This window comes from Ranitomeya variabilis, chromosome 3 (genome assembly GCF_051348905.1).
Source record: "Ranitomeya variabilis isolate aRanVar5 chromosome 3, aRanVar5.hap1, whole genome shotgun sequence".
Taxonomy (NCBI): Eukaryota; Metazoa; Chordata; class Amphibia; order Anura; family Dendrobatidae; genus Ranitomeya; species Ranitomeya variabilis.
In genome coordinates this window covers 208,095,052-208,108,184 of record NC_135234.1, presented here as the reverse complement: position 1 = coordinate 208,108,184, position 13,133 = coordinate 208,095,052, and the positions used below count along the sequence as shown (strand labels likewise).

The 13,133-nt window shown below is 43.5% G+C and overlaps 1 protein-coding gene across 1 annotated transcript in view; it reads left to right on the top strand.

The window, feature by feature from the left end:
* Nucleotides 1–9,993, top strand: part of LRRN2 (leucine rich repeat neuronal 2) — an 83,276-nt gene extending 73,283 nt beyond the window's left edge. The window contains exon 2 of the mRNA XM_077295054.1: nt 6,843–9,993. Within this exon, the coding sequence (XP_077151169.1) occupies nt 7,002–9,110 (2,109 nt within the window). The 5' untranslated portion in view covers nt 6,843–7,001 and the 3' untranslated portion in view covers nt 9,111–9,993. The remainder of the gene's footprint in view (nt 1–6,842) is intronic.
* Nucleotides 9,994–13,133: the final 3,140 nt, after the last annotated feature.

Genomic DNA, 13,133 nt, shown 5'->3' with positions numbered 1-13,133 from the left:
TGCTGCTTTTCATTTATGCATTTTCCTCCTTATTTGATGTCAATTTTGTGCAGATATGAAGCAGAGATTTTAATGCTTTTTTATTACTACAGAAAAGTTTTGATTCTGCACTTAAAAATGCAAGGCCGTTTTTTTTTTCATGTGGTTTTTTTTTTCTTTTTCAGAAGCCTATAAAAAACTGCCCCAGTGGCGCCTGGAGAGCTAAGATTTCATGAAATCACATCCACTTTGCTTAGACATTGAGACGGTGTTCACATGTACTGTAGGTCTAAAAAATGCAGCAATAATTAGAGAAGATTTTTATTGTGGAGCTTGGTGTGGATTCTGCATAAAACAAAAAACACAGTATTTCTGCAACGTGTGATCACGACCTTACAGACATAAAAGCCGAATGTCATATAGTGAAGCTACATACAGATTAGAAAGTTCTGGTGTCTTTGAAGGTGAATGAAGGGACAAAAATAAATCCACAGGTCTCAACTAGAGATGAGCAGGACGCACAGATGACGGTGCCGGTGTAACAGGCCAGATTATACCCCCAGGCCAGACTATACCCGGGGTTAAAGTGGCCTAGGCTAGATTATACCCCGGGTATACTTTGGCCTAGGCCAAACTATACCCCGGGGTATAAAATAGCCTAGGCCAAAGTATACCCCTCCAGGCCAGATTATACCCCCCAGGGTAAGCTGAGGGAAAGCTGCTCATTCTTCTAGGTCACAGCTCCCCCTCCCATCGGGCACTGCTCCTTTTCAAGCTCCTCCACCTCTGGTGACGCCAGGGATCTCCCTTTCTAAGCCCCACCCCCTCCCTATAGTCACATGTGACATGAAATCTTCAGCCCTGCTCGTGCCAGCTCGTTGTCTTGGCGCCTTGGATATGCTTGGAAAAGGGCTTTGTATACCTAGGGGGCACTGACGAGCACTGAGGGGTGGGTGGGGAACCCCTTTACTGGTTGCTATGGGATATAGCATGATCACTCTATCCTAGCAACACCTTGGATACGCTTGGAAAAGGGGTTTATCTATCTTGGGGGCACCATTGCAGCACTGCGGGTGGGTGGGGAAACCTTTTACTGGTTGCTATGGGATTTTACATGATCACTCTATCCTAGCAACGCCTTGAATACGCTTGAAAAAGGGGTTTATCTACCTTGGGGGCACTCTCGCAGCACTTAAGGATAGGTGGTTAACCCCTTAGGTGGTTGCTATGGGATTTTACATGACCACTTTATCCTAGCAACGGCTTGTATACGCTTGGAAAAGGGGTTTATCTACCTTGGGGGCACCCTTGCAGCACTGTGGGGAAGCCGGGGAACCCTTTTACTGGTTGCTATGGGATTTTACATGACCAATTTATCCTAGCAACGCCTTGTATACGCTTGGAAAAGGGGTTAATCTACCTTGGGGGCACCCTCACAGCACTGCGGGGTGGGTGGGGAACCCTTTTACTGGTTGCTATGGGATTTTACATGGCCATTCTATCCTAGCAACGCCTTGGATACGCTTAAAAAATGGGTTTATCTACCATGGGGGCACCCTCGCAGCACTGCGGGGAAGCCGGGGAACCCTTTTACTGAGGAAGGAAACAGCACAAAAATTCAAAAGCTGACTTAGGCCATAGTATACCCCCGGGGGATAAACTTTATACCAGGGGGTATAAAATAGTTTTTATAGTATTTCTCTAGGCCATAATGTTATCACTTCACTGTTTTTCTCACCCTATTGCTTATTTGTTGAAAAGTGTGCAGATCTGAACTGACAGTAGATGGCGCTGTCCTGTCAGTGCATAGTTAATGATAACTTGTTTTGTATGTTCTCTATGACACCTCTCTGCTCTCTATGACACCAAATCTTTTCCAATTTTGACAACCATGGAAGATCAATTGTATGACCAGCTTTTGAGATTCTACACTGCAACAGAACAAAGGTACCCTCAGTATACCTACGATCTACCTCCTGAGAAACGTGCAAATGCCAAGTCCCAGTTTAGACAAACAGCAAAGCCATATCGAGCCCAAGGAGGAATTGTTTATCATAGGGAAAAGGAGGTTCTTACTAAAAGTCGACTGCCAAATATCCTGAAGGCCTGTCATGACAACCCAATATCTGGGGGCCATTTTGGCAGAGATAAAACTTTAGCCAAAATCTCTGACCGGTTTTACTGGAAGGGAATGAAAAATGACGTTCACCAGTATGTGAAAGCCTGTCAAAAATGTTTTGTTATAAATCCCAAAATCACAAAGGAAGCTCCACCACTCAACAGTATATCAGTGCCTGGAAAAGTATGGAGCTTAGTTGGGATTGATATGATTGGCCCTCTTCAGGAAACATCAAATGGCAACAAATATATAGTTGCTGCCACTGATCATTTCTCCAAATGGACTGAAGCAACAGCTGTCCCAGATAAGAGTGCCAAGTCAGTGGCAAATTTTTTGTACTCCGTTATCTGTCGCCTTGGCTGTATGGAGACTCTGATTAGCGACCAGGGACGAGAGTTTGTAAACTCGATCATTGACAACCTGATGGAACATTTTCAAACAGATCACCGTATTTCATCTGCATACCACCCACAAACAAATGGCCAGCGGGAACGTGATAATCGGACACTTAAAGAAGCTCTTAGTAAGCTTGTCAATGACCAAGGAAACAACTGGGATCAATTCATCCCTGGTGTTCTGTTTGCCTATCACACATCTGTGCATGCTTCAACCAAGGTTACTCCATTTGAGGTCATGTATGGACGGAAGGCCAAGCTTCCCATGGACCTTAATCCCTCAAAAGATGATACGGTGGATCCCATGCCCATTTCAGATCATGCCACCCCTGATGTGCTAAATACACTGTCAAGCATTCTTAAAAAGCTGCACTCAGACGTCAGTACCAACATCCACTCTGCTCAAGAACACCAGAAGTGTGCCTTTGATCGCCGACACAAAAGCAACAAAGAAATCACTGCTGGTACCATAGTTTATATCAAGAATCAGCGCCGTATTCAACGCATAGGTTCAAAGATGGAACCACGCTGGATTGGACCTTATTTAGTTGTGGAATCCTTGACCAAGGGACGAGTAAAACTTAAGAACAACAAAACTGGCAAGATATTAAGCAACACATACCACACCAGCAACCTAAAGATTTACCAGGATAAAGAGGCTTCTCCACCATCCGATGATGATTATTCCAGTGACTCTGCCACACAGAAAAATAAGCAAACTAAGGCTTTCAACCTACTACCAAGTTCAAGAAGGAAGTATCTTAGCACCACTCTTGGCCTTACGTTTAGTAAGGTTGTATACTGTGGATGCAGACGAGACCTTGAACATCCACGGCGTACATATAAAACCAAAGGTGATGGAAACTGCTTCTTCCGGGCCATCAGCTACATCTTGACAGGAACAGAGGACAACCATTCCCTTCTCAGAGATAAAGTCATCCACCATATGAAAACTGACTTGACAAAAAAACTACAGGACTACTTGAACCAAAATGTGAATGAATATGTGAACATCTCTGGAATCTCTCGTGATGGAGTCTGGGCAACTGATGCAGAGATCATGACCACGGCGAATCTGTTGAGTTGCGACATAATAATCTACACAAACGTCGGTGACTCCATGGATTGGTTGACATATCCTGCAAGCTTCAATCTGCAGTCAACAACTGAACATGCACTGTATCTTGAAAATAAGCACGATCATTTCAATGTTGTTATCAGTGTTTAGCTTTAAACGTTAATTTGGTAGCAAGGACATGCTAGACTAAATGTCATAATACACAGAATGACTGTTGGGCGATTTGTTGCCCCAGATAATTGCATTGCATGATAAGTGACTTATAGCTAATGAGAAATTATTGCCCCCCCTCCCACCGCTAGGTGGTGCTGGCTCTGCTTCTACAAGCTCCAACGGCACTAGCCAGGTGCCGCTCTCCTCTATGGCGCCTGGCTGTGACGTCGGCGCATGGAGAGGCAGCGCCACCTAGCGGCAGGAGGGGGACCCCGTCTACCAGGAGACGGGCAGCGGCGGTTAGCGAGGGGGGGTAATCGGGCAGCCCCCCTAAGGTAACTATAAAATGGGGGGGTATTTGTAATGCATATGCATTACAAATACCCCCCTTTACAACTACTTTTGCCATGGGCAAAAGTTTTGTATAGTGGGAGGTACTCTTTAAGAATTGTCAGTTTGGTTTCTCAATAAAATGTTGAAGCATTAAGTAATTCTTGTGTATATCACTCAATGCAAATGATTTCATTGGGGTATAATATGAGCTGAGAGGTATAAATTGGGCTAGGCAACTTTAACCCCAGATTAGTTACATAATCTGGCCTGGAGGGGTATAGTTTGGCCTAGGCTATTTTACACCCCGGGGTATAGTTTGGCCTAGGCCAGTTTATGCCCGGGTATACTCTGGCATAGACCAAATTATACCCGGGGTTAATCTGGGACAGGGTTACTTTGGCCTGTTACACCGAGGAACCCTTTTACTGGTTGCTATGGGATTTTACATGACCACTTTATCCTAGCAATGCCTTGTATATGCTTGGAAAAGGGGTTTATCTACCTTGGGGGCACCCTGCTTGCTATAGGGTTTTACATGGTGTAAGTACCTTAGATTGATCATTTGAAATCGCTTAGCAACCAGGAAAAGAGTTCCCCAGCCTCCATGCAATGCTGCGACAGTGCCCCCAAGGTAGATAAGCCCCTTTTCCAAGCGTATCCAAGGCGTTGCTAGGATAAAGTGGCCATGTAAAATCCCATAGCAACCAGTAAAAGGGATCCCCACCCACCCCGCAGTGCTGTGAGGGTGCCCCCAAGGTAGATTAACCCCTTTTCCAAGCATATACAAGGCGTTGCTAGGATAAATTGGTCATGTAAAATCCCATAGCAACCAGTAAAAGGGTTCCCCGGCTTCCCCGCAGTGCTGTGAGGGTGCCCCCAAGGTAGATAAACCCCTTTTCCAACCGTATCCAGGGCGTTGCTAGGATAAAGTGGCCATGTAAAATCCCATAGCAACCAGTAAAAGGGATCCCCACCCACCCCGCAGTGCTGTGAGGGTGCCCCCAAGGTAGATTAACCCCTTTTCCAAGCGTATACAAGGCGTTGCTAGGATAAATTGGTCATGTAAAATCCCATAGCAACCAGTAAAAGGGTTCCCCGGCTTCCCCGCAGTGCTGTGAGGGTGCCCCCAAGGTAGATAAACCCCTTTTCCAACCGTATCCAGAGCGTTGCTAGGATAAAGTGGCCATGTAAAATCCCATAGCAACCAGTAAAAGGGATCCCCACCCACCCCGCAGTGCTGTGAGGGTGCCCCCAAGGTAGATTAACCCCTTTTCCAAGCGTATACAAGGCGTTGCTAGGATAAATTGGTCATGTAAAATCCCATAGCAACCAGTAAAAGGGTTCCCCGGCTTCCCCGCAGTGCTGTGAGGGTGCCCCCAAGGTAGATAAACCCCTTTTCCAACCGTATCCAGGGCGTTGCTAGGATAAAGTGGCCATGTAAAATCCCATAGCAACCAGTAAAAGGCTATAGTCTGGCCTGAGGGTATAGTGTGGCCTGTTATAGTTTGGCCTAGGCTGTTTTACATCCTTAGGTATAGTTTGGCCTAGGCCAAAATATACCCAGGGTTAAATGTAGCCTAGGCCACTTTAACCCTGGGGGGTATAATGTGGCCTGGAGGGGTATAGTTTGGCCTAGGCTATTTTACACCCCGGGGTATAGTTTGGCCTAGGCCATTTTATGCCTGGGTATAGTTTGGCCTAGGCCAGTTTATACCCCGGGGTATACTCTGGCCTAGGCCAAATTATACCCGGGGTTAATCTGGGACGGGGTTACTTTGGCCTGTTACACCGGTACTGGCTAATAAAAAGCCACGCCGGGGACGCCGGAAGGTACGAGATTTGTGGTCTCCATCCAGCTGACAGGTACCATTGACCTGAACGCTGGACCAGAGACCCATGAATTGATCATTTGTCCCTCTTTTTTAGACTGCCGTCACACTAGCAGTATTTGGTCAGTATTTTACATCAGTATCTGTAAGCCAAAACCAGGAGTGGGTGATAAATACAGAAGTGGTGACGTGTTTCTATTATACTTTTCCTCTAATTGTTCCACTCCTGGTTTTGTCTTACAAATACTGATGTAAAATACTGACCAAATACTCCTAGTGTGACGGCAGCCTTAGTTTAAAATGTGATTTTGTTAAACTGTTCACATCTATGATGAATTTCTTTGAGAATATTTTGTTATTTACACAGGGGTTATTTTTCTGGTGCTATTTATCACCACTGTGGAGTATGTCACTAATGGATAATTGGATGGACATTTAAAACCTAAGGATGTGGGGACATTCAGTTAGAATAATCTAGAAGCAGAAATAATCTATCAGCATTATACATTTTGTATAAAGCAGCAAATAAATAATAAACCCTTATTTCAGCCATTTCCAGACCTCACAAACTCCTTTTTCTCTCAGCACTTTCCTTTTGAGGCCAGCACCATATCGGGCCAAAGTGAACGTGTCTAATACTTGCTGGTCCATCACCATGGTGACAAGCAAGAGGCTCTCCGCAAAGAGAAGGGCCATGGAAGAAAAGGCTCAGCTTGTGGGGGCGATGCACAGGGAAGAGGAGATGGAGAACACAAAAAAAAAACACTAGGGAAGGAGGGAGATAGAAGAGGGGAAAACACATGAAAGTAAAGAGGTGTGTGAATAGGCAACAGGCAGGTGGTGAAAAAAGTGACCATTGCCAAGAGAAAAGATGGTCAGTAATGTAACAAATCATACAATGTGCTGAATCTGATTTCTGCATGTGCAGCTCTAACAACCATCTCTTGTTTCCACAGATCTTATCAAATGTTGGATTGTCTAAATGATGCTTTTACTATCAAGAGGAAGACCCCAGCAGCTTGGTGTTCATGGGTGGTCCTAGCTGGCACTCAAGTATTCCGGATGCATCTGCTGCCTCACTTTCTGTAAACAAATTTAATTTGTACGCTTGATCTATGTGGAAAATGAATTTTGATTATCCTTCTCCTGGCTGCAGGATGAGACTTCTTGTGGTCAAATTGATCCTCTTTTGGGCATCTGCAGTTCTAGCAGGCATCCCTGCTGTGCCTTGGAAGGTGCAGTGTCCATCACAGTGTGTCTGTCAGATACGCCCCTGGTACACTCCAAGGTCAGCTTATAGAGAAGCCAATACTGTGGACTGCAATGATCTTTTTGACACTGCTGTTCCAAATTCACTACCAGCAGGAACTCATACGCTTCTCCTGCAGAGCAACAACATTGCACGTCTGGAGCAAGAAGAATTAGGTTACTTGGAAAACCTGACAGAACTGGATTTGTCTCAGAATAGTTTCTCCCATATTAGAGACTTTAATGCTAGGCACCTACCGAAACTTGTAAGCCTCCACCTTGAAGAAAACCAATTGGAAAACTTGCCAGACCATAGCTTTTCTGGACTTGAGAGTCTTGAAGAATTATACTTAAATCACAATCAGTTGAATTACATATCTCCCCAAGCATTTTCTGGTCTGCAACGTTTACTTCGTCTTCATCTGAACTCAAACCTACTGTCCAGACTGAATAACCAATGGTTTAAAGAAATGCCATCCCTTGAAGTATTGATGGTTGGTGGCAACAAGGTTAGTTCAATACTAGACCTGAATTTTAAGGCCCTTTCCAATTTGCGGAGTCTTGTTCTGGCAGGTATGGCGTTGAAGGACATATCAGACTTTGCATTGGAGGGATTACTTAATTTGGAAAGTCTTAGCTTGTATGATAACAGGTTAATCAGAGTACCAAAAGGTGCTTTGCAGAGGGTGCCAAGCCTGAAGTTTTTGGATTTGAACAAAAATCCACTCAGTAGAATCCAACAAAAAGACTTTGAAAATATGGATCAGTTAAAGGAACTTGGATTAAACAGCATGGAAGAGCTGGTATCTATTGATGAGCTAGCATTAGTGAACCTGCCAGAACTGACCAAGTTAGAAGTCACTAACAATCCTAAGCTTTCTTTCATCCATCCCAGAGCTTTCCAGAAACTGCCACGCATGGAAACACTAATGCTGAACAACAATGCTCTGAGCTCTTTACACAGAGAAACTGTAGAGTCACTGCCAAACTTGCAGGAAATTGCTATGCATGGAAATCCTCTGAGATGTGATTGTGTTATCCGCTGGGTCAATGCCACAGCCTCACATGTCCGTTTTATGGAACCTCAATCAACACTATGTGCTGAGCCACCAGAATTAAGGCGCACACAGCTAAGATTAGTCCCTTTTCGTGAGATGAGTGACAGGTGTCTTCCCCTTATTCCAGTACCCAGTTTTTCACCCCGTGTTCGGGCATCAAGTGGACAAAGCATAACCTTACACTGCCGAGCACTTGCAGAGCCAGAGCCACAAATATATTGGGTCACCCCTTCTGGAGAGAGGCTGGGAGTGTCTGCAGACTGGGGAGGTTATAAAGTACAAGAAGAAGGAACACTTGAAATACAGGTGGTGTCATCCGCTCATGCTGGTGTATATACCTGTGTAGCACAGAATTTGGTTGGAGCAGATTACAAGAGTGTTCACCTCATGGTCAACCAACTATACCCAGCTAGAGATGATCCTGTCCAACTTCACGTTGGAGAAGTAGGTGAGCGTCATTTACTGCTGTCTTGGGTCCCACCTCTTAATGCACTTGGATGCAGCCTGCGCTGGAGTTGCCTAACACCTGGTGCCAGTGTGGAACGTGCAAGGCTTCCTGTTGGCCTGAACTCCTACAATGTCACAAGACTGCTTCCAGGAGAAGAATGCAGGGTGTGCCTACGTGTTTCCATTCTTGGGGGCAGAGTGAGAACAGCTTGTGCTAGTGCCAGGACTAGGGAAACTGGCACAGGTTACAAACATAGAGGACAAAAAGCATTAACTGCACTAGCTTTCTGCTCATTACTGGTCGTGATTGGATTACTTGCCCGATATCGTCCAGGTGGCAGATCAGACCCTTCCTCACCATGGTCTCTCTCTGGCAGAGTTATTCACCCTCCAGTTATATACCAATGGAACCAGAATAAAAAAGAAGACCTTTTGTCAGGCATTAATGTGCCAGCTACTCCTCTGTGCTAATGAACTTTTGCCTAAGTTGTTTCGGAGACTTTCCCACATAGACTTTGGAGAGTAGTGCCTTGGAAGGGATCTAAAAGTGAGAGAATGCCTTAAAGAACACAGGCAGACAGCAAAAGAGACAAAGTTGACACGTGGGCACTAAGATGTTTGTAGAAAAAAAGTGCAGACTAATACTCAAGAACATTTATGTACCAAGAAACCTGAAAACCCAGTGTACACTCACACAGATGTGTAGCTGCACAAGTGAAGGAAGAATCAATGTACACCTGCAAAGAATAAAATATGTAATATAAAAATTAAGAAAACAAACACACACAAACATTTTACAAGCATGGAAGGACACGCTCAGTAGATACAACAGATATCACTCTTGCAGCTAATACACATATTGCATTTTTGTAAAAGAAAGCAGAATCCTAACATCTTGTTAAATCACAAAATGATACAAAAGGTGTATAGTTATGTAAATGCTACACAATGCTGTGAATCAATTGCTGTGCGGATACATACCCTTGAACTTCCAGCACATTCTTGGACTCCTGAAGCATCAGGGCCACCAAACACTGGGTTATCATTTTGCTAGTTTTCTATGACTGGAGTACAAACGGTCTTACTATAGCCGATGCAGAACTACTGAAAATTGTTTGAAGAAAAAAAACAGTAAAAACCTTCATTTCAAAAGCAAGGCAGTGCCCCACCTTTCAAATCCATTTGATTCCAAGAAATGGTGATGGTTTAGGGTCACCTTGGCTTTAACGGTCACTGGATCGGAAAGGAATCTTGGACTTTATAATCAAAGGCAACAAGACTCCTCTTTAAATCCTTTCCCAACAAATATGTACAATCGTGATTGTTATAATAAAGCTCTAAGCAGCAAAAATAACTGGACTGCTGTGTTTGAAATATTGCCGGTGTACTTATTATGCAGTAAAAAGAATGGTTCATAGAATTTGATTTCTAACAGGGTAAGACAGTAAGGCTGTGTTCCCACAATGAGTTTTTGACTTCGCATACTTTCTCTTACAGTTCCAGTGGAGTGGATGGGATTTATAGAAATCTCCTGCCCGCTATTTTTTTACTCAGGGTAAACTGACTTGCGGCACGTTTCAAATCTGCAACAGGTCAATTTCACGCAGAGTTTTATCAACTTACTAGATGCAGAAAATTTGCAGGTAAAAAAACGCAAGTGCGATTTTAATGTATTTCCACCTTGGAAAGGCATGAAAAACACCTGTAATCCACACATGAATGTCTCAAAGCCAAATACCAAGAAGTATCAAAAACTTGACATACCAAAAAGACAAAACCGTAGTGGCAAAACCACAATAAAAAAAACATGTAAAAACACTCAGAAAAACAATGAAAAAACGCACATAACCTAATTTACTTAATAGGTGCAGAAATGGTCCAGAAAATCTGAAACATAAAAAAAAAACTCATCGTGGGAACGTATCTTTAAAATTTGTAATTTGCGTTCTCAGAAAAGTTATTTTATTACTATAATAAAGACAAATATAAAAAGTGTAAACTTCATTGAGAACCTGAAAATTCAGTTTTGACTATGGATTACTCTAAGCTACTAAATATTTTTGCTTATGAACCTTGTTTCCTACAGAATACATCAGGGTCTACCAGTCAGATATTTGGAACTTTTCAGACCCATACTGATAAATAATCAGGGCTTCCTATGAATATTACATCACCTCAATTATCTTTATTAGGGTGCATAGACACAACTGTATTTTATGGACCATGTGACATCCACAATGCCTGGCCCGATCACCTGATCATTGGTCTCCCAACTTGAGCTAACAGCAGCATAAGTATATATGAGGCTGATAGTTGAGGTCAGAAGACCGCCAAATGGTATGGGCATTGTGGCCCAAACATGGACCGTAAAAACTAGTTGTGTGAATACACTCTTATCCTGATGATGAATACAAATTCTAGGATACACAAATGGTTTATTGCCACCTCTTCTCCACACCACCCAGGAAGGAATCCATCTGGCAGCACAATTGGGCTTCCTAACTTCATTCGACTACCCACCAGTAAAATAAAGCAATACTTAAGTGTATAGCCCTTTTTCCACAATTTAAAAATAACATAATGATCTTGCACAAAGTGGCAAAAGATTGTCCAGTTTCTGCCAAATATACTATAATACGGTACTTAAGACACATTAAGATGTCTGTGCAAATTAGTCTGAGATCAGATCGCAGTGCACGGACTGGGGGTCTCCCAACCTGAGCATGACAGCTTCATAGAAATATATGAGTTGTCAGGCTTGGGTCGGTAGATCCATGGCCAGTCCGTGCATTGCAGTACGATTTCAGAAGAATTTGCACTGACGTCTGAATGCACCCTTAAAGGAACCTATCATTTTCATAAACTTTTAGATATGAGTTTAATCTGCAGATTAATAGAGTTACAATGCTGTCCAGTCACTGTACTGAACGTGCGGCTACTGACAGAAAATTAACTTTATTCCTCCCAAGAGCCTCAGGCTTTCAGTCGTAGAGGTGCGTCTACAGTCACCGCTCAGTACACCGCGAGAGGCTGATGTAACCACGCCTTGGCACTGACAGCCAGCTCAGCAGTACATCAGAAGCTGGTGGTCAGTCGCTGTCGGAATGTGGTTTGAGCTGCCACTCACTATGTACTGAACAGTAACTGAAGCTGCACCTCTATGACTGAAAGCTGGAGGCTGCCGTTAGGAATTAAGTTTATTTCCTCTCAGCAATCATTTTTTCAGTGCAGCAGCCGCACAGCTATAGAACAACCTGTAGATTAAAAACATCTCTGAAGGTTAATTGTGCTTTTTATGCAGCATAAATGAACATCATTCTTGACTGTGCAAAGATTGCTCAGTACACGTTGTTTACTTTGGTCTAATTGTAGAAACAGGCATTCAAACACCCTCCGATTGGCTGTCGTATCATGTCGCTGGTCGGTCTTTGTAAACGGACCTTTATAGTCCTAAAAACCCAACAGTTTACATTTCTGGCAGCCAATAGTCTGTTGCCCATTTACACCGCCTTTTAGAGTGGCTCTGCTGAATTACAATTACAATTCCTACCTACTGTAAAAAAAAAATTAAACACTTTGTGGGTATAGCAACTTAAATACGTTGTTGTGGAGACACAGTGGTTAGTGGGTGCCTTTGTTCGCTAGCCGAAACCGAATAGACCAGGGAATGGATCATCCCACCGAACACCTGCTCTCCTTTCCCCGTGGGCATAACACTACTATGACAACACAGGGTGAGGGTAAAACAGTGTGGCAATGATTTATTGAACCCCAAAACAGAACAGTCCCAGCACATTACCCAAGATGGTGCACAATAACAGAGTCTCACTCTTCCGCTGACTCACCGGGATAAGAGCAGCTGTGATTTCAGAGCTTCCAGGGCCGACTACTCCACCTGTGGCACGCACACAGAGAGGAGGTAATGACAAGCGTAATATTATAGTATATTAGCTTTTTATAGTTAACAAATGTCCTTCAAGTCAGCATTCACAGGTAAAGGGGAAGAATGGTGATGAGACCAACTCGCATTGTTTCATTATGCAATCGGTTTGCATAGATTTCCTCCTCTTTTTTTGCAAGTCAACAATCTAGCTGGCCTGGACAATGCGTAATCAGCAAATTAGCAAACATCACTAGTCATCCAGCATAACAGCACAATATGTTACATCAAATGTCAACTTACAAGTCAATATTACAGGCTTATAAGAACAAAAGTCTGTTTTCTTGACCAACCAGAAAGAAACACAAATTCAAAAGTCAACCTATAGATAACACTCTATTCCTCCTGGCTTGCAAAAAATAGACGTCTGGTTTATTAAGATAAAATGGTGTCATCACGGTTGTGCTATAACCATTTTAATGGACAGGTCAGCAAGCCCAGAGGAATGTGAGCAAATCTGAATACAGTTCTCTGGCACATACAGTCATGACCAAAAGTGTTGACACCCTACAGTATAACGGGCCGAATGTCATGCTCCTCCATACAGTATTATG